This window comes from Crocodylus porosus, unplaced genomic scaffold, assembly GCF_001723895.1.
Source record: "Crocodylus porosus isolate Cpor-Errol unplaced genomic scaffold, CroPor_comp1, whole genome shotgun sequence".
Lineage (NCBI taxonomy): Eukaryota > Metazoa > Chordata > Crocodylia > Crocodylidae > Crocodylus > Crocodylus porosus.
This window is the reverse complement of record NW_017728907.1, coordinates 27,418,252-27,437,274: the sequence shown is the minus strand read 5'-3', so window position 1 is coordinate 27,437,274 and position 19,023 is coordinate 27,418,252. Positions and strand designations below refer to the sequence as shown.

Below are 19,023 nucleotides of genomic sequence, written 5' to 3'. Positions count from 1 at the left end.
CGGTATTTGTGTTTCAGATTCACACTCTATTAATTGATTCTAAAACAGTTCAGACACATAATGCACATTTTAAAAGTTTGCTCCAACATAATTTGTTTTTAATGGAGCTTTCTGGGGATTTTAAAGAAATATTAAAGCTTAAAAGACACAACAATGAAAACTATCTTTAAAAAGAAACTTAAGCTAGACTTTAGATTTTTTTTCTTTATTTTCCCTGCATGAACAAAAATAATTTTAAAGATTTAATACCCAATATAAGTTCCTCAGTAGAATTCAATTTCAGCTAGTAAAATGTGATTACTATGAAATATGATAAACAAGAAAGATAAAGATGTTACTCTCTAAGGATTTGCAGTTACCATGAGAACCATATTAGTGAATAAAAGGAGCTCTTGATTTCTCACTGGTACTTCATTACCATTAGTGTATATGCGATCTGGGTCCATGGACCAGTATACTCAAAGAAAAATGAGATTCAGGGAAACCTAATTCTGCGTTTGAAATTATTCATTTGTTTAAGTTTCAGCCTGGCTGATTTCTTGCTTTTTTGTATGGTTTCATTACATTGAAGCCATGGAGGTAAAGTACAGGAAACCTGATCCTCTTCAAAACGTTTATTTTTTAAACAGTACTTTCAATCTAGAAGTATTTTAAAAAAGACATTGTTTCAGTCTCTCTCACACACACAGTGTGTTCAGTAAAAAAAAGTCAATGCACCGGAAGCATATCAGACAAGAAATGGGAAAAGTTATTTAGTTTATTCCAGAAATTTTGAATCTATGGATTCAAATTGAAAAAAAACAAAAAAACTGTGTAACTTTCATATTACATCTGAATAACTAGAAATGAATAACTGAAGATTTATACTAACTGAACAAAATACTTCCTGAGGCCAACTGGACTTCTTACATGGATAAATACTCTGTACTTTATCATTTGTTTCATGGAAGAGTAAAAAATCCTAAATATTTTATTTTATTATATAGAATCAAATAAAAAATTCTCACATACAAGATTTTTAGCTTGCATTTGTATGGCTGAAATAGTGACACTCAGACATAAAAGAAATAACACCTGCATTTTCTTTATGTTCCTGACTACCTCATGCACTGACTATACTCTGAGAGGAAGGAAAGGCTAAACTAAACCAGACAACATTGTCAACAAAGGCAACTTATACACATAGATAATTTTTCTTAATCTAAGACCCCTGTTTTGAAGTGTGGGGATCCTGATACACAAGACATGGGAGGCTGCTGGAGCACAATAATTACCATGCTCCAGCAGCCTTAATTAATTGTAATTACAATGCATCAGAGCAGCATCCAACACATCTACAAGCACCCATCATGATTCACCTCAATATTACAATCTATAAATCTGTTTATGAATCCTACAAACACAAGCTCTCTTATCATGTTATTGGTTGATGTTAAATGTAGCTAATGAAAAGCAAATCTTTATTGTTTTGATCTGCACTGACATGCAAATAAAATGACCTACAGCTGTAGGAGAAAAATAGTTTTCTTACCTGAAGACCAATAGGGCCTGGAGGACCAGGGAAACCTCGAGAACCTTCATCACCTTTCTGCCCAAACATGCCTTGTTGACCGCGGGGACCTGGCTCTCCATCACCTCCCTATTAAACAATAACATCATAAGCAAAGAGGATAAATATGTCAGACTAGGCCCTATCAGAAGAGGCTCTGCTGAAATTATTGGTCCTGTGCTGTCATAAAACCAGTGTAAGAGATCAGAATCAGATCCACTGTGTCTGCAAAGGTACTTAAAGCAGCAATTAAACTTTAATCAATAATATTTTGTCCAAATGAAATACAGGTATGTGAAAGAAGAAAGAACAGTGCTGCACATAGCTTAATTTTCACTAGGTAATTATGTCTTTCATTTCTACATAGACACTCGATCATTGAATGGCTCAAAGAAAGGCCTGAAAAAGCCAGCAGGACTTCCTGGGCTGAAGAACATTTGCTATCACTCTCTCCTCCCATCCCCTACTCCTCTCGGAGAGGGCTGGGTCCTAACCCAGGCACCCTTTTGGCCACCAAAAGAAGTAGAAAGAGCTGGCCAGCCTGCAAGCTCTACAAAACCAGCACACCTCTTTGGGTGGGTGCTGCCTTGTGGAGCCACTGAAGGGGAACCCTTAAGGGTGACCTCTAGCTTTCCCTTCAGTGATGACCAAAGGTGGGGGGTTATGGCTAAGGGTCTTCCTTTTACTTTTACTTTGTTGTAAAGGTTATTTTAAAATATTAAACCATGTTTGTTGAGGGGGAAGGGATGGGGGGGATTTAGGAGTGCTTTCTGAGAGTTGGGAAATAGGGTGCTGGCATGGTAGAAATAAGTTTTTGTTTGAATGCAAGTGGCAGCTGGGAGGTGTGGTTAGGTTTCCTTGTGTGGAGGTCTGGACAGAGGCAGTGGTTGGGGAGAGGGAAGAGCACCACAGTTCTGGAGTTCTGGTGTGTTGTTTGAGGAGTTTTCCCTGTGGATTTTGTTGTTTATTGTAAGCCAACCTGAGCCTCTTGAATAGGGCGGGGTATAAATCTATAAATAAAAAATATAGATTGATACTACAGCACAGGCAGCCACAATTAAGTGGGGAGGGCAGGGAGGCAGCATGCATGGATCTGGGGTGCTGGGTAGGGCAGGAGAGGCAGTGGGCCTGTTCTAAGCCAGCAAGGGAGGGGGGATGTGTGAGATGTTTTCACTAAGGTTTTCAATAAGATATAGCCTAGAGTGACTACACCTTAGTGTAACACAAATTGGATAACAAGGATCAGACATAATCCTGCCAAGGAGTGGCATAACTTTGAGCTGCATAACGAGTGTTTAAGATTAATTTCAGGCATTAATGTGCAGACAACCCACATGTTAAGAGCTCCAGGAGGCACTCAACATTATTGTACAGCATGGCCTTGAGTCTAGGGACATGTTATCACTCCATGTTAGCCATGTTGAATTCTCTTCATGTTAAGCAGCAAAAAAATATCCCAGGGTTTTAGAGTTAATGAAAAGGTCTAAGTTAGCTATGCATACAATCAGATACTTACAGCTATACCAGGGGCACCAACAGGACCTTGAAGACCTGGTGGCCCAGGAGGACCCTGCAAAAAAGAAAAAAAAAAAAAAGAAAAAGAAAAGACAGTAATTTTTTATGTCTGGAATAAGATAAGCAGCAGATACAAAGAACAGGTATTTGCATCAGCAAGGTCTATTAAGCATTTTTACATTCCTCCAGAGAGAATGCAATATTACTAACAAGTCTTTTACATTCAGTGCAGTCAAGCATTATTTGTTTAGCTCTCAAAGACTCAGAATTGCATGTCTATAATAAATTTAACTGACATTTATTGAAGGCACTTACATTTGTAATGTTTCAGGATATTTAAAAATGGATTTCCATGCAAACATGAATCAAAGATGAAAACTGGGTTTTCCAAAACTAAAAATAGCAGACCTTTTAATGAGATTTGCAAAGAGAAAAGTCAGCCCTTCAGGTGTATTCTTTCCATCTGTCTATAAACGAAAGGCTTAGGATCTGAATCACAGTTTTCATAAAACTTTAAATGCTTCTTGTGATTGTAGAAAACTTGCTATTCTGACACAATATATCTGAGAATATGCAAAGTGTCTGAGTACTCAGCTTCTCAGCACTATGTACAAGATGCTTCTTTTGAGAAAACCTATTTCACAGTATTTTGCCATTGTAAACGGCCCTCAGTGGAAGTAAATTACATTATTGCCAGAGTAATTTAAAGGGACTTAGTGTGACTAAGAAACTAGCCACATATGAAACACACATGCTATGCATACATATATATATCATCTATCTACCTAGGTGTATATGCTGTTGTCCTGACTGTGCATTCCTTACTCATGCTGATAAGATTTATTGAGGCCAACTGGACTTCTTACATGGATAAATACTAAACAGTGATGCTAATGGCCCTGCATGTGTAACCTTTGTCATTTATACAGGATATGTTTAGGAAGCAAGAAGTGATAGGATTCTACATGAGAGATGATAGGATGTCTAATTTATGTTGCATAATGAAGAGACATTAATTAATAAATCACGCTGTACAGGGATAAGATATTTTGTTAAGTGGACACATGTAAAATCTACATTTTATTATACATTCACAAGACTTACTGCTTCTATTTTACTGGTATCTGGTCACATTAATAGAAAAATGGAATAGGTCAGACCAGTTGTTCTTTGTCTTCTTCAGGCTCTAAGAAAATGCCAGCTCTTAGCTTTCATTCACTTTTTTTACTATAATGGAGCAATTCTTCTATTGCAAGGAACTCAGAAAGACTGCAACAGGTAGGAAAGTTTTTGACACTATGGATTCCTATTTGAAACCTCTGGCAGGATCTTGTAAATCATGTGTTGGAGTTTGCACCTAATGCTAATATTACACAACACCTTTAAAAGAACTGATGGGTCCTTGGGGTACCACAGCACACTGATTTAGAATCACTGGTTTATACAAAAAAAATGTATACAATAGAAAGGCAGAATGCTTCCAGGAGTTCACTGGCTCCAATGACTGAGACAAAAGTAGCCTCAGGTAGACTTTTAAAGCTCTGCCAGACATTACTTTTGTCACACTGGAGCAGGACAAAACACATCAGGTCAAGCATTCAGGCTTTTTGTCCCCATATTAAAAAAATAGCTCATCTCAATCTGGTCCCCAAATAGTGGCTCAACAGCAATAAAAAAGTGCTGTTAAAACAGTAATTTATTTGTTGCAGGAAGACTTTCTATTACAAATTTAAAACATACCAGTAGTGGCATTTCATTCTGCCAGTATCTGACAGTACTCTACTCTCCCTTTCCTCTTTCAAGGTGAGTTGCCAAGGAGACTTAGTAGTGTATTTCAAGCATACCAACAAGCAGTGACAAAAGAGCGTTATAAGGGGTCTCCTGGGTGGGGGTGGGGGTTGCAAGGAGTCCTATTCACCCTTGCTTCCAGACAGTATGGGTGATGGGCTCCACAACCAGTGGGGACAAGACTGACTACTAGGTGCAGACCTTCAGATCAGTCCCTGCCACCGCAAGAAGCATACAGAGAAGAATATGCAACCACTGCAAGTGCTTACGGAAAGCCCTGTCAGTAGGGATGTATGATGCAGGGAGCACACAGGAAGCCCCCATCATCCTTGCAATGCAGCTGATGGGGCTCAATCACTCCTGAGATCTGGTGATGGAGCTCTGAGAAAGTACCAGCGGCAGTGGTTGAAGGGGACACGGTACCCCATCAGCCTCTGCCATTGACTTGTAGATGATCATGCTCTCCTGGGGATTGGCAAGAGTGCAGAGAGGATGCAGGGCAATGTGATTCTACTCATCCACACCCTGAACAGACCCCCCCGTGTCTCCTGCCTTGCCACTCACCTTGATAATCCTCCCTCCACTGGTGACTGGGGTCATAGTGGGCTGGGTAGTTTGGGCAGTACTCCACCAGGCCTCTGCCACCATTGGGGCAGAGGAAGGGGACACACATATCCCCTCAGGGAATCATGAGGAGCCCCTGCTTAACCCAGGAACTGGAAAATCAATGTCTGAGACTGTATGGACTCAGTGGAGCTCAGTGGAGCTTCAAGATCTCTTGGCTCCAGCTGTGCCCAGAGAACTGCTTCAGTTCCCAGAGAGCATGCTATCCTCCAGAAACAGGGTGCAGCTTGCTCTGGATGACTGGGGGATTACCACCAGATCCTCAATACTGTGAGGACTCATGAGGTAGAATACCAGAAATTATTATTTGGCCCACAGCTTCTACAACACTCTTTATGTCTACATGAGGAACATGAGATTTGTGCTGGGTTGAACAACTAGCATGAGGCAGCCACTGAGCCTTCCTCTACCCTCCCCTGACAAGCAATGAGGATCCTTGCCATTATAGCCTCAACATCCATGGCTGCATGGTGAGTCTCTGCACATGCCAGGTACTCACTTACCAGCAGCAGAGTACTCTGTGCTGTTTGTGCAGGAGGCCCATGAAACACCAGCTGCTGAAGCAAGCTGGCACCTGGTGTGGGAAAACAGGGTCTACTTCAGAGACATGATGTGAGGCTGCAACCCTGTTCTTCCCAGGTCTTCAGCCAGAGATCCTGCAAATAGCTGAGGTGATGCCAGCGTCCTTCTCCATCTCTGTGGCCAAATACAGGGGTTCATCCTGAACTTGGATTTGTGTCCCTATTCACAACTCAGAGAGGACAGCTAATTACCATGACACCCTAAGCTTTCACGAGTTCCTGGTCCTGTAAGGTGGTCTGGCCTAGTGCTTACACCACTGAGGGAAGCTGGAGGTGGGGGAGGGGCCTATGGCTCAGTCAGGATTTGTGAGCTGAATTACCAAATCCAGAGCTAAATCCAAGGGCAGAATCCAAAACACAGGCCAGAGGCAGGGTTCAGAAATTGGATACTGAGTTAATAAATCCAAAAGACAGTGCATAAGTTGAGATCAATGAATAGTCATGATCAGGAAACAAGGAAACAGATCCCAAGCGAAATCCAAAAGTCAGAGTCCAGGAACAGAGCTAATTGGGGCCAGGAACCAGAAAAGTCAGAGAGCACAGGAACTGGGAGGCTTACTAAAGCACATCCGAGTAAGAACTGTTGGCTGGCCTCAAGTTTGCTGCCACAGCTGGGACTAAATGAGTAGGCTGCACTCCCAGCAGCCAATCAGGAAGCTAGCAAGTTATTTAGCAGGGACAGAGCTTATCAGTTAAAGACTCAAGATATGTGTGGCTGCCTAGGCAATTAGCCCAGGCTGGACTACTTGTTAGAGCCCCTGACAGGTCCTCACAAAGAGGCTTTAATGTCACCCATGAAGAGAAGGGCTGACCAAGAAGGGAGTGGAGCCAGGGCACTGCAGACATCCTAAAGAAGTGGCCATCTCTAATAGGTAGATGTGACTTTGTAGAATCCTTCCAGGAGTCCTGGCTAGTCTGGTGTGAGCAGCAGTGGATCTTTCCCTTGGTGCAGACATGATGGTATATGGAAGACTACACCTGGGCAGAAGGGCACACCAGGCTTGGGCAGGCAGCCACAGAATTAATCTCAAAGGAGCTTTGCAAGCTGTAGAGGCACCTTATCACTAATTCAGACAACCCATCCTTCTGTAGAGAGTGTCAGGAGAAGTGGGAAGAGCTTCAAGTGCTGGAAGACTGCCATGGCCGTGGCATGTATTTCCAATTGCAGATCCAGCTCATTCAGGAGATAGACCATGGCTCCGCTTCTTCTATGCCCCAGAGAAGAGAACGGGTGCTAAGATGTACATCAATTGCCTCCTATCAGATGTATGTTCTCCTCTCATGGATCCTATTGAGCTGAAACAAGTGAGGACTTTATTTGTAAGACTCTTCTTGCTGGATCCAACTTTCTTGCAATAATATACATAAGGCCCATAAGATCCTGCCTCAACTTAACACAAGTGACTAAGACTGATTGGAGGATTCTCTCATTGGCTGAGCTACTGGAAGCTGTCTTCTTGAAGCCCACCAACCAGTCTCCAGGCATCTACAGGCTGACAGTTTTCTTTAATAAACCTAACTTGGAGCATCTATTATAAATCCACTTTAAGGTTAGTTAAAACAGTCTAATGTTCGAGGAAAGGGAATGTATCTCTGCAATGTCGCTGTCGAATTTGTATAGAGGGAAAAATGTTGTTATGTGGTCCATAGCTTGATCAGGATGGCCACAAGTCACACTTTGCAGAACTCCTAATACCCCATTTGTGCATCAAGTGATCACAGCAGCCATGTTCGGTTTGGATCTGATTTAGAGCCTTCTATGTTTTCCATGGAAGGTCAAAAACAGGAGACTTTATTGTTGGGTGAGAAATTAGATGTTTATTCTGAATGGTGGTTTCATTCCACGCTTTAGTCCAAGCTGCTGCACTGTCGTTCCTACAAGGGCTTGTACATGGGTCCACAAAGGTTTCTGGGAGACTAAGCAGTGAGCTGGGAGGTTCTTTAAATCTCTATGAAAGGTCTCTATGGAAGGTCTCATTTGTTATTTATGCAGGTGACCCCTTGGTATGTAGTTTCGTTGTGGCAAATGTCTGGAGGAGCAAACTTGGCTAGCACCAGAAACCATTGAATTGATGTAGATTTCAAGGTTCCGGTGAAAGCATACATTGCAGAATTTAATTGGACATCCACACATTTGGTATAAGTGCTAGCAGCCCAGACAGGTGCACATTACTCGGCCATTAAGAAGACCAGTGCCATAGCACAGGTGTGGAGTACTCCTGCAGTGGCACCTCAGCTTGTTTTGGTGAATTTTCACACTATGTTCACCTGATTCAATCTTCGCAGCTATTTTCTGAAGATGATTAGGAAAAGTTAAGATGCAGTCAAGTGCCATACTTAGGTAGGGTGGATTTAGATCATGTTGTAATTTTTCTCTGCAAAAAGTGACATTGAGATGAATATGTGCTTTGTGGTTGTAGAGATGAAATACTTAGATGTTGGCCTTAGTTGGATTTAGTCACAGCCTCCACTTGCAGAAATATTTTGCCATTATTGACAGGTCTAACATCAGCGTATCTTCAATCTCTTTGAAGGTCCTTACCTGTGCGGTAAGTGTCAGGTCATCAGCATATGCAAATTTCCTCGAAGATGTAGCAGGCTGACTGTAGTTCTATTATGCATTTAGGGTCATCCTTGGCTTGGATCTTGCTGCAGTCTGGGTAAAGTCTGAAGAGGAAGGGGAGCAGATCCCTGCCATGCAGGATGGTCATGCTGATCCTGCTATTCAAAAAAGGTGACCCCTGTGACCTAAGAAAATGGTGACCAGTCTTGTTCCTCTAAATGGACTACAAGGTCATAGCCAAAGTCATGTTGCTGTGGCTGAAGTCTGTGCTGGTGAACATTAGCCACCATGACCAGACATACACCAGTCCAGGATGTAGCATCTTCAACAGTCTGACCTGGTCTGGAAGCTTTTTGAGCTTGCTCACTGATACTCTCATTCACCATCCTTTCCCTCAAGCAGGAGACAGCATTTAACAGGGTGGAACATGAGTACCTCCCATGTACTCTGAAGGCAGATGCCTTTGATCCCCTGTGGTTTCTCAAGATGCTTTATGCCACCATAGACTGTATGGTCAAACTCAGCTGGACCCTGTGCTGAACCCTTTGGATGGAGAGGGAGTAAAGACTGCCTGTTGTCTGACCAGCTCTGTGCAATTTTTGTTGAGCCCTTCCTCTGGTCTCCTGCACAAATGAAGTTTGCCATAAGAGCAGTCCTTTCTGTATATGCTGACAACCCTCACCATTCAGGACCTGGATGACCTGGTACAGGTAGAAGTTTTCCAGTTCATCTACTTGATAGCCTCCTCTCCCTGGGTCAGCTGGATCAAGATTTGGCCTAGTGGTGGGTGACTGATGGCAGGTAGGCTTACTCCCACACGCACTCCAAGTCATGCTAATGGAGCATGGGCCTGCTGGTTTTTGTGGGGATCTACCTGCATCCCAGTCATCCCTTCCCACTGGAAAACTAAGACCAACACCAAGTCAGGATGTTTGACTGTCTGTGGACAGGGACAGGGCTCGTCCAGTGTCTCTGCCTTTGTGGGAGTGTGATGGTTATCAACTAGTTTATCATAACCATGATTTGGCACTTTCAACACCCTCCAAGCATCCTGTCCAGTTTCCAGGGATGGGCACTGAGGTACATCTGACTAGGACAGCACTAGGTCTTTGCAGATACCCTGTGCCTTCCTTTGTGTAATGGAAGGCATGACCCGGTCTGCATCCTCAGTCTGGTGCACATCTTCCAGCTTTAGACCCTGCAGAGGCTCTTTTACAGCGCGTATAATGAGGCAGCACAGCACTTAATGGAGCATGCCTTCTTCCTACTTCCAAGGGTTCAGGTAGGGCTGGCAGCTCTTGTACCTAAGATGACTTCATATAAGAGACCACAGTGAGCTTCCAGATTTCTGCCAGGACCTCACTGGGACTTAGAGGTTAGTCTCCTTTTCTTGATTCACAGATGTGGTCACCCAGGAGGCAGATCTCCTAGCTGAGCCCCTGCTGAAAAACCCACAGCTGGTGCTGCTAGTGATGGAGATGCCCTGAAGAATGGTCTGTGGTGATGTTACCTATATGTAGGACCTTCTGGATTTTGTCAGGTGACAGTGGGCAAATTATTCTGCATTGGTCTGGTGTATGGTGCTTCCCACACTGTTCCCTGCCACTTACTTCAGGAGGTCAAGGCTGTCCTGTTACCCACATTCCTTCCCTATATACAACGGGTCCTGTGCAAGGGTATTTCCCACCTTCCCATATCCCCCAGGACTCCAGAGCTTGTCATGGGGCTTCTGATTCACCAGATCTCCCCTCCCCCACAATCCCCACATGGGGGATAACCCCCCCCACAAAAAAAACAGCCTGCCAGCAGACAGCCTAGTGCAGCCAGCTATACATGCTTGCACTCCATATCAGTCAGCATCCCAACCTCACATTCTTCCCAGATACCAAATGGTGGGCACTATCACTGTGGGTGAGGTTCCCCAGTAGATTAGCCTGTATTTTCCCTGAATTCAACAAGCTACTGGGGATCTAGGTTGGTGGCTCCCCCACTGAACCATCAGCACAGGTGTGCACGTGGCATGCTTTATGAACATCTCTGACACCTGCCCCTTTTGCAATCAGAAGGAGACCCTGGTACATGCCAACCTTGAGTGTGGCAACCTGCAACCCCTCTACCACCTCCTCAGGAACTTCTTATTGAGGATCTGAATGTACTTCTCTCTACACCTTTTATTTTATGTAATTCCACCAAGTCCCAGGACCTTCTGGGTCAATCTCCTCCTGGCTGTGGCCAAGTCCTCTGTCTACCAGACCAGGAAGGAGGTTCTGACTAGAAGTGACTTGGAATACTGTGGATCTGTCTTTCTTTCACTCATCTGTGCATGCCTCTGAGCAATGTTTCATTGGGTGGCATCCACAAGCTCCTTAGATATATTAGATGGGCAACTGGCACTAGCTAGATTTCTCTGATGAGTGTCATCTCTTGGAACCTAATACCAGTATTCCTATTTTCCTATGATTCCTATGCAGTTAGTGACCACAGAAGGGGACTTTTATTTTCTTCTTGGGCCTAGGGCTACTGTGCCTGCATGAAAAATAGACCCATTTCCACCAGTGGCATTAGTGGATGCTTTAGGTGAAGAGCGTGTAAACAGGACACTGTATTTATTTCCATACCGTGTGCCCAAATAAGACATGCAACTTATTTGGGGAAGGTAAATGAAGGAAAATATTTTTTTTCCTGTTAAACAATTATTCAGAATCAGTTTCCTTGTCTAAGATGTGCACCCATTTTTTATTGCTAATATTTAGGGAAAAGGTGGGCATGGTATGTGAATAAATGAAGTATCACTTGTTTTTGTGTAAAATAGAGTGCATGAGATGCATTTGTTTTTGTCTTTTTACAATGGGTGTAACATCAACATATTGGGAAGGGGAATGTTATACATCTGACAGGTCCAGTGCTGGAATATCTGCAAAGTCTTCTCACAAAACACTAGCATTACAGCTGCCTTTTATGTCAAGTACAACATAACTGTTGTACATTAAAACTCCAAAATCAATGAAGTTGTCTTACCAGTAACACAACATTCAAATATACAGAGGTGATGTGCCACAGTAGTTCATCACAGACAGTACAGGGACTTAAGAGACTGGCCTGAAAGTGTTAAGTGGTGGTTTTGTTTGAAACTCCAACCCAAGTATGTCAGGTGAATGGGGTGGATTACTACAGCCTAACAGAGGCTCAAATATTATAAAGTTTGCTCCAGCTGTGAGCAGTACATTCCAGTTCAAGAGCTGAGTTTAAGCTGATGTCTGTCTTGGGCTGGGAATGATTTGCTTGATTTCTTTCATTCTGATATGAGAACATTTTCTACTCTTTCTATTCTTAAGAGGAAGGTTTATAACATTATTAGGATTTTATTTCATTTTAAAACATCTTACTTTCCATGGGGTCTTAAATTACAAATCACAGCCTTTTATGTTTTTAAATAACTATGATATTTTTCTGCTCAGTTTTTCTCTGTTGTAGTGACGAGTTTAAGATTTAGCCCATGCATGCTAGGATGGCACTGGGGAAGGCATAAATTTTCTGTCTCTTTAGTACCATTTAGATAGATATTATTATGTATTTTCCAAGAGCCTGGTAGGCTGCAGCTAACAAATGTAATTTGGATACATTAGAGTATGCAGTAAACGTATCCAAATGCACTAGACTCCACTGAAAATACCAGACTACTTCTTTACTCTAAGGATAAACTCACCTTGGTTCAGTGCCTCTGTATCTCTTAAGTCCTATTTAAGCCCTTGTTAATCTTTTTACATTTGCACTCCATTATTCACATATGGGAAGATTCTCTCTTTCACTCTTGAGGCACAAAAAGAGTAGGGATAGGTCATAACAGCTATCTGAGTATTTTTGTGGCAGGGTTGAATCCCTAGAGAGGAGTATAGCCTGTATATAGAAGTATACAGGAGTAAGCCCCTGTAACAATTTGCTCACAGTCCTACAGTCTGTAGAACTTCTTGCACAGGAGATGGGGCTGTATGTAAAAAATAGCTATCCTTGGCAGACAGAGATCTCTTGACGGTCATCAATACAGACTTCTTGTTGAGTATCACCCAAGTATTTATAGTTGCAAACCATAAATCATACCTTCCATCCTTGTTCTATGAGTTCAGTGGACATATGAAAGAATTTATCTAATGCTTCTAAAAAAACCCAAAGATGTAGAGAGAAAATGTGGGTCTTATTCTTTATTACTTAAGACTCCCTACTCTCAAGGGTCCCATCTTCCCCACCTAAGCTTTTGATAGCTTCAGGGACCTCATGTCTTTTACCTTGCTATATCCAAAGACTTTCAGTACCAGCATTTGTCCTATACCCTTCAGATGCTCTGAGTGAGGAGGCCAATTAACACATTCTACTTCTTACTTCCCTATGCCTTTATCTTAGTTTGAGGGTGTGGGTGGAGATGGGTTTCAAATAAGTATGCGTTCTTAAGTCATTGGACCTGAATGGGTATTGTTGCAGACAAAACCTAATTAAATGGCTAAGATAAATTGCATCTCTAACATCCAGCACCTTTAAATGAATACAATACAACCCAGGCAGACTGAACTCAGAATTTCAATGGGTAAAATACTTCACATACTCATGAAAGCCTCACCTCTTGTTATGAGCATGAATACAATATAATTTTCCAGCAATTATTCTGCAGTTATAGTAAAAGCTTTGTTTTCTGGCATCCATAGGGATTGGGGGGAAGGGGGAATGCCAGTTAATCAAATCTGCTGGTTATCTGAGAGTTATACTTATCTCCAGCCTGGCGGGTTGGAGGCGTCTTTGCCTGTTTGGGCTGCCGCCCCTCCTGCCACATCCAGTGCACCAGGACTTTCACTCCCTGGCATCAGTGTGCTGGGGGACAGGGAAGGGGGTCCAGCACAGGCTGCTTTGCTGCAGGTCGTGGTCCATGAGAAAGAAGCGGAACTTGGCTCATGGTGGTGAAACCGGAAGTGCCATGGTGGGACAGATGCCAGTTAATAGAGCATTCCGGATGGTAAAGTGCTGGATAACACAGCTTTTACTGTACTTTATTTGTGAAGCAAAAACATACCAGAAGCAACAGTCACAGTAAGGGTCATGGACTGAGTTTACAGACTACTGGCCAGTTCAAGTATCTCTGCTAAGATGGGGTGAAACAGGAAAGGGAAACATGTCCTTGACATGCTCAGAGACATGCTGATGAAGCTATATGGCTGTTTAAGGGAGAAAACAGCAAGATGTGCCTGACGCTATATGCAAAACCCATACAGAACTGGGATCTGATTTGCAGAAATGGGTGCATTTCCCAGAAAACCAGCCTTTTCCTTGCACAGAGATTTTGCACCCCAGTAGATCTCCATAGATGCACAAGTAGCAGTTGGATCCATCACTAACATACTAACCACATCAACTAACAAAGAAGCAAAACTTGTGCCTAAAAATGAATGGTTTTAATAAATGGATTTTTTTTCAGGGTTATTCAAATATTTATCATTAGACTGAGAATAAGCATGAGTCCAAAAGTGGCTTTGTGCTCCAATTTTTTTAAAAGACACAGAGACAATAGGGAGGATCCAAAATGGGAAACAAAAATAAGAGAGAGCTTAGAAGCCAAGCCATATGAGGACAGGTTGAAAGAAACATGCATCTTCAGAATGCAGAAAAGGTGATTAAGAGGGGACATGATTGCAAACTTCAAACATCTGAAGGATCATCAATATGCTGAGGGGAAACACCTCTTTTCCATTGCTGCAGAGAGTAGGACATGTATTAATGGCATGAAGTTGCAGTAAAGTAAACTTAGACTGGATATCAGGAAAACCTCTCTCACTGTTAGAACAATGAGGCAGTGGAACTAATTGTCTAAGGCAGGGGATGGCCACCTTTTTGGCACAGCAGGCCACTGTTTACAACCCAGCCCCTGCCATGGACTGTAGTGCCACATCCTCTATCCATCAGTAGATACTGTAAGGTCACTAGACAGAAAAAGGCAGGCACTAGGACTTGGGGATACTGCCTCTACTGCAGCATAGAGAATACGCTAAACTGGACAGGTGGTAGGGCTCTAGGGACAACACCTTTGCTGCTAGGGTTGGAGCATGCCATCAATTTTCTTAGTTGCTGTAGGCTAAATTTGGTCGGTGGGATGTAGGTTGCTGACTGCTGGCCTAAAGTTGCCCAGGAACTCTACATTGCCCCTTCGCTCTTCCTACACACACATATCAAGGGATCATGAGCTTTGCAGCCCAGAGCAGGTGACTATTGGAGAGGACCGTGCTCAGCAGAAGACTGAAGCAGAGCTCCATAGCTGGCTTAGTAATGAAAGAAGATTAAAGGAGCTTGGGAAAGTTTATGGAGGGAGTTTAATCACAGAAAGGGGACTTCCAACTCTCCAGGTAGAGGATATAATGTGTGGAGTTGTGTTTGCTCTTTTCAGGTTGCAGGACAGTGAAAGCTGTTTGTTTTTTCTCATGCTTCTGAGTATTGCTGGTTCACATATGGGTCTGGGAAGAATTTTTTTCCATTGCCCTTTGCTACAGTGTCAGGGTTTTTTCTTCTCTCTCAGAAGCATTTGCTGTTGGCTTCAGCCATAGCTAGGGATTTTAACTGTTTTGGCAATGCTGAAACTGGGAGGAAAACCTTGAGGTTCCTGATTAGAGGGTCATGCCCTTCCATTTAGGGTTAAGCTGATCACCACATCTGGCATCAGGAAATAATTTTATCCCAACTTCAGACTGGCATGGACTGTGTGTTTTTTTTCTGCCTTCCTATGTAGTAGGGGTCATGGCCTACTTTCCTTAGGTCTCAGAAGTGTGTTTTCAAGTTCTTTCAAGTGAATTAATAGCAAAAGGACAAGCTTATTTTAAAAAATAGCCATTTCCTTTTTTTTTTTGCTTTCTATACATTTTTCTATGAAATTATTATAAAAAGCACTAATTACTGTATGGGTTGTATTGAAACAAAATGATGCTTCATGTGAAGATACAGCCAATCATGCATTTGGCAGCTGCTAGAAACAATATATTTCTGTGGTATTAAATACACTATTAATCATAATAAACGCCTACCTTTCCTTATGACAAGGATTATAAATATGCTTTAAATGACTGAATAGGCTACACTTACCCTGAGTTTACCTAACTCTCCTACTCAAAGTATAATGAAGTCAAGAATTTCTCTGAAATGACTTTCCCCTCATTAATTAAGGAACTTGTTCAAACAAAACAGACCTAAAAAATGTACTGAACTTGACTAGAAGTGAAAATACTGGGGTTTGTCTGTTTATTTTCTTCCACCACTAAACAGTAACTTTAAAATAATGGAACCTGCCAGTGAGTATATAAAAATAATCCTAACTATACATACATACTCAGTGGTGGGTTCTGAATTAGTTGCTGTCACTCAAGAAAGAGAACTTGGAGTCATTGTGGAGAGTCCTCTAAAGACATTGGCCCATTATGCACTGGTGATCAAAAAGGCAAATAAAATGTTAAGAATCATTAGGAAAAACAAGTAGAAACAAAAGAGAAAATATTATGTCATTATATATCCCAATGTCTTTAATACTGTGGGCAGTTCTGCTTATCCTGTCTCAAAAGGGATATAATAGAAATTGAAAAAGACAGAGAAAGGCAAAAGGGATGACCAAGGGCATGGGATGTTATACAAGGAGAAAATTAAATGGCTAGGTCTCTTCAGCTTAGGATGACTTGGGAGTGGGGATGTGACAGAGTTCTATAAAACTGAATGGTTTTGGAACAGTGCTATTTACTATGCCTCATTACCCAAGAACTAGAGGGACCAACAACATTACCAGGCAGTCATTCTAAAATAAACAAAAGAAATTTTTTTGTTTGTTTGTTTGTTTTACACAACACGTAACACCAGGCACAACTTATTATCACAGGATGTTATGGAATAGTATAACCCAGTTCAAAAAAGAATTAGATGAATTTATGGAAGATAGGTCCCTTTGTCTATTAAAAGCAGGCAGAAATGTAACCTATGGATTGTGACTGAGAGGATGAGACAGAAGATAGAGCATATTAAGAAAGATGTATTTCTTATGTTCTTCCTCTAATGAAGTTGCTACTTGCCAGTGTTGGAGACTGGATACTAGACTAGATGAACCTTTGGTCTGATCCCCCATAGTAGTTGGCATATATTTATCAGAATGATGAAAATTATTTAAATAATATGGGGAAAGTTGTTCCTGAGATACCTGTGGGTGACTGAAAGAAGAAAATGCTTAAACTCCTGTGTAAATCTGCAAAATATTACAGTCTGATCCAGCTTTATCAAAATCAATAGCCGGGAGGGAAGGAATCTTTCTTTTGACTCCAGTGAGCCCGGAATGAACTTAAGACATCTGAAAGTTTCTATAAAACAATTCACTTTATCTGTGTCTACCTGAACTAAAACTCCAAAATCAATGAAGTTGTCTTGCCAGGAAGACAATTTAAAGCTGGATAAGGATATGCAATAAAGCTGTATTATGGAATACACTTCCATACTGACTTCTAAAGTTTACTACTCAAGTATCCATTATGTTAATAGTAATGTATATTTGTACAAAAACATTTTGTCATTTTTCTGCCTTCTAGTTTACCCATCTATAAATTATGATCTAAGTTAACAAAATGTAAGAGAATACTTATTGTTTAAATAAATGTAGTCATCATTTTTTGAAAATTATATATAATATACTTCATAGATGTAATTAAGTAACATGGTGTTATTGAAATTTGTTTCTGTTTAAATTTGTGAAAGTACATGACACGCCCCTGTGTGATGCATCAAAACTTTCTGTTAGATAGAGATGTAAAGCAGTTAATCCAAATTCAGTAAAAAGAAGCAACCAATACATGAGACAAAACAGTTAAGATACTCACGTTTTCTCCCTTGTCACCTTTACTGCCTTTCTGACCTGGTTCACCAATTTCTCCCTGTAATTGAAAGTAAGAAGCTAAGCTGATGCATTAGAATAGCTTATCTCCTATTTAACTGCAGTCAATATCATAGCATCTTTAGATGCCACTTTTAATGTGAATATACTACAAGTTTTAGACTTTAGTTATAAGTGTGGATTTCTAAGGTGGACATTACTCTATCAGTTATGTTAGTAAGACAGATTAAGGTATTGATTTTTATAGTACAAACTGTACCATGGCCTGGCTTTGAAGTATACTGCAACTGGGTTTAAATACAGGAAACTATTTTTGTTTAGTTTTGTTCTGTTTTAAATGCAACCTAATTACAAACTGCTTATGACTGTACTCTAATTTATAGCTAATCTAACTGCACATGACTGAGCAATTGCTTCTCACTGTTGTGCATACTTTTTGAAAACCTCAGCTTAAGTCAAATTACCCAAGATGCCATGTCTGGAGATGTTCTTATTTAGTATAATAATAAAAGACAGTTTGTGTGATTCAACGTAATTCGTTTCCCTGGCTTACATAACAACACAGTCATGTATTACAAACAAAGTTCTGATTTTTGTATTAGTGACATTAGTTAAAACCTTGAAAGCTTGTTTAAAAGGAAAATATTAAACCAAACCCAAGCTTGCAGCTCAATACTGAGAGATGCTTAAGTTGCCTTCACTTCTTTCTGAAGTCAAGAAAACCTTGCGTAATTAGACTTTAGGGTTTAAGCTGTAAACATTCAGTCCCAGCACCTTATCTCACCAGCAGCAGGACTAAATGACTACATATTATTAGAAAAGTTTTATCTTGCTTATTCACTGAGGACTTTTTTTTTTAATAGCTAAATATCAATTTTAATATCAAATGTCCTAGATTGTTTTGCTACATTCTCATCCTCTCTTTTCTGTCAGTATAAATCCTAATCTATTATTTCTTGGACAGAAATCTTGGATTCCTGTAATAACTCTCTCTCAGACATTGGGCTTTTTTTAAAGGTTGTGTAGCCATAGGAGTTAGCCTGTAGAAATCTACAGCTAGTTCATTTTTGTACACAAATCACTATGCAGACTCATAAAACCAAACTATAAGGACTGACTTTGTCACCGTCTTCTCCAGGAGAACCAGCAGGCCCTGCAGGACCTGGCAGGCCTACAGGACCTTGTACTCCATCACGTCCAGCTGGACCCTGGGGACCCTTTTCACCCTGGTGTTGAAAAAAGAAATATTACCAGTCTGATCAAAGGAAAATAATTAATTATTTGATGATAACAACATGCAGAGATATTTACATATATGTTGTAAGGGTTATAAAATAATAAGAAAAAAATTTCAGTAAATTACAAAACAGAAAGCTCAAATGAAAACTTCTTGCCAATGACATTTTATTGCCACCACGTGTCAACTTGTTCCTTTTATGATTGCACACGAGTTAATACTAGAAGTTAATTTAGCCTTTGTGTCTAATTGTTTATGTTCCACATAACTCAT

The 19,023-nt window shown here is 41.1% G+C and overlaps 1 protein-coding gene across 2 annotated transcripts in view; it reads right to left on the bottom strand.

The window, feature by feature from the left end:
- Nucleotides 1–19,023, bottom strand: part of COL11A1 (collagen type XI alpha 1 chain) — a 255,815-nt gene that overhangs the window by 64,314 nt on the left and 172,478 nt on the right. For both annotated transcript variants that reach the window (XM_019531004.1, XM_019531003.1), the window contains exons 43-46: nt 18,632–18,739; nt 17,500–17,553; nt 3,066–3,119; nt 1,532–1,639 (exon numbers count right to left, since the gene is read on the bottom strand). In XM_019531004.1, coding sequence (XP_019386549.1) covers nt 1,532–1,639; nt 3,066–3,119; nt 17,500–17,553; nt 18,632–18,739 — 324 coding nt within the window. The remainder of the gene's footprint in view (nt 1–1,531; nt 1,640–3,065; nt 3,120–17,499; nt 17,554–18,631; nt 18,740–19,023) is intronic.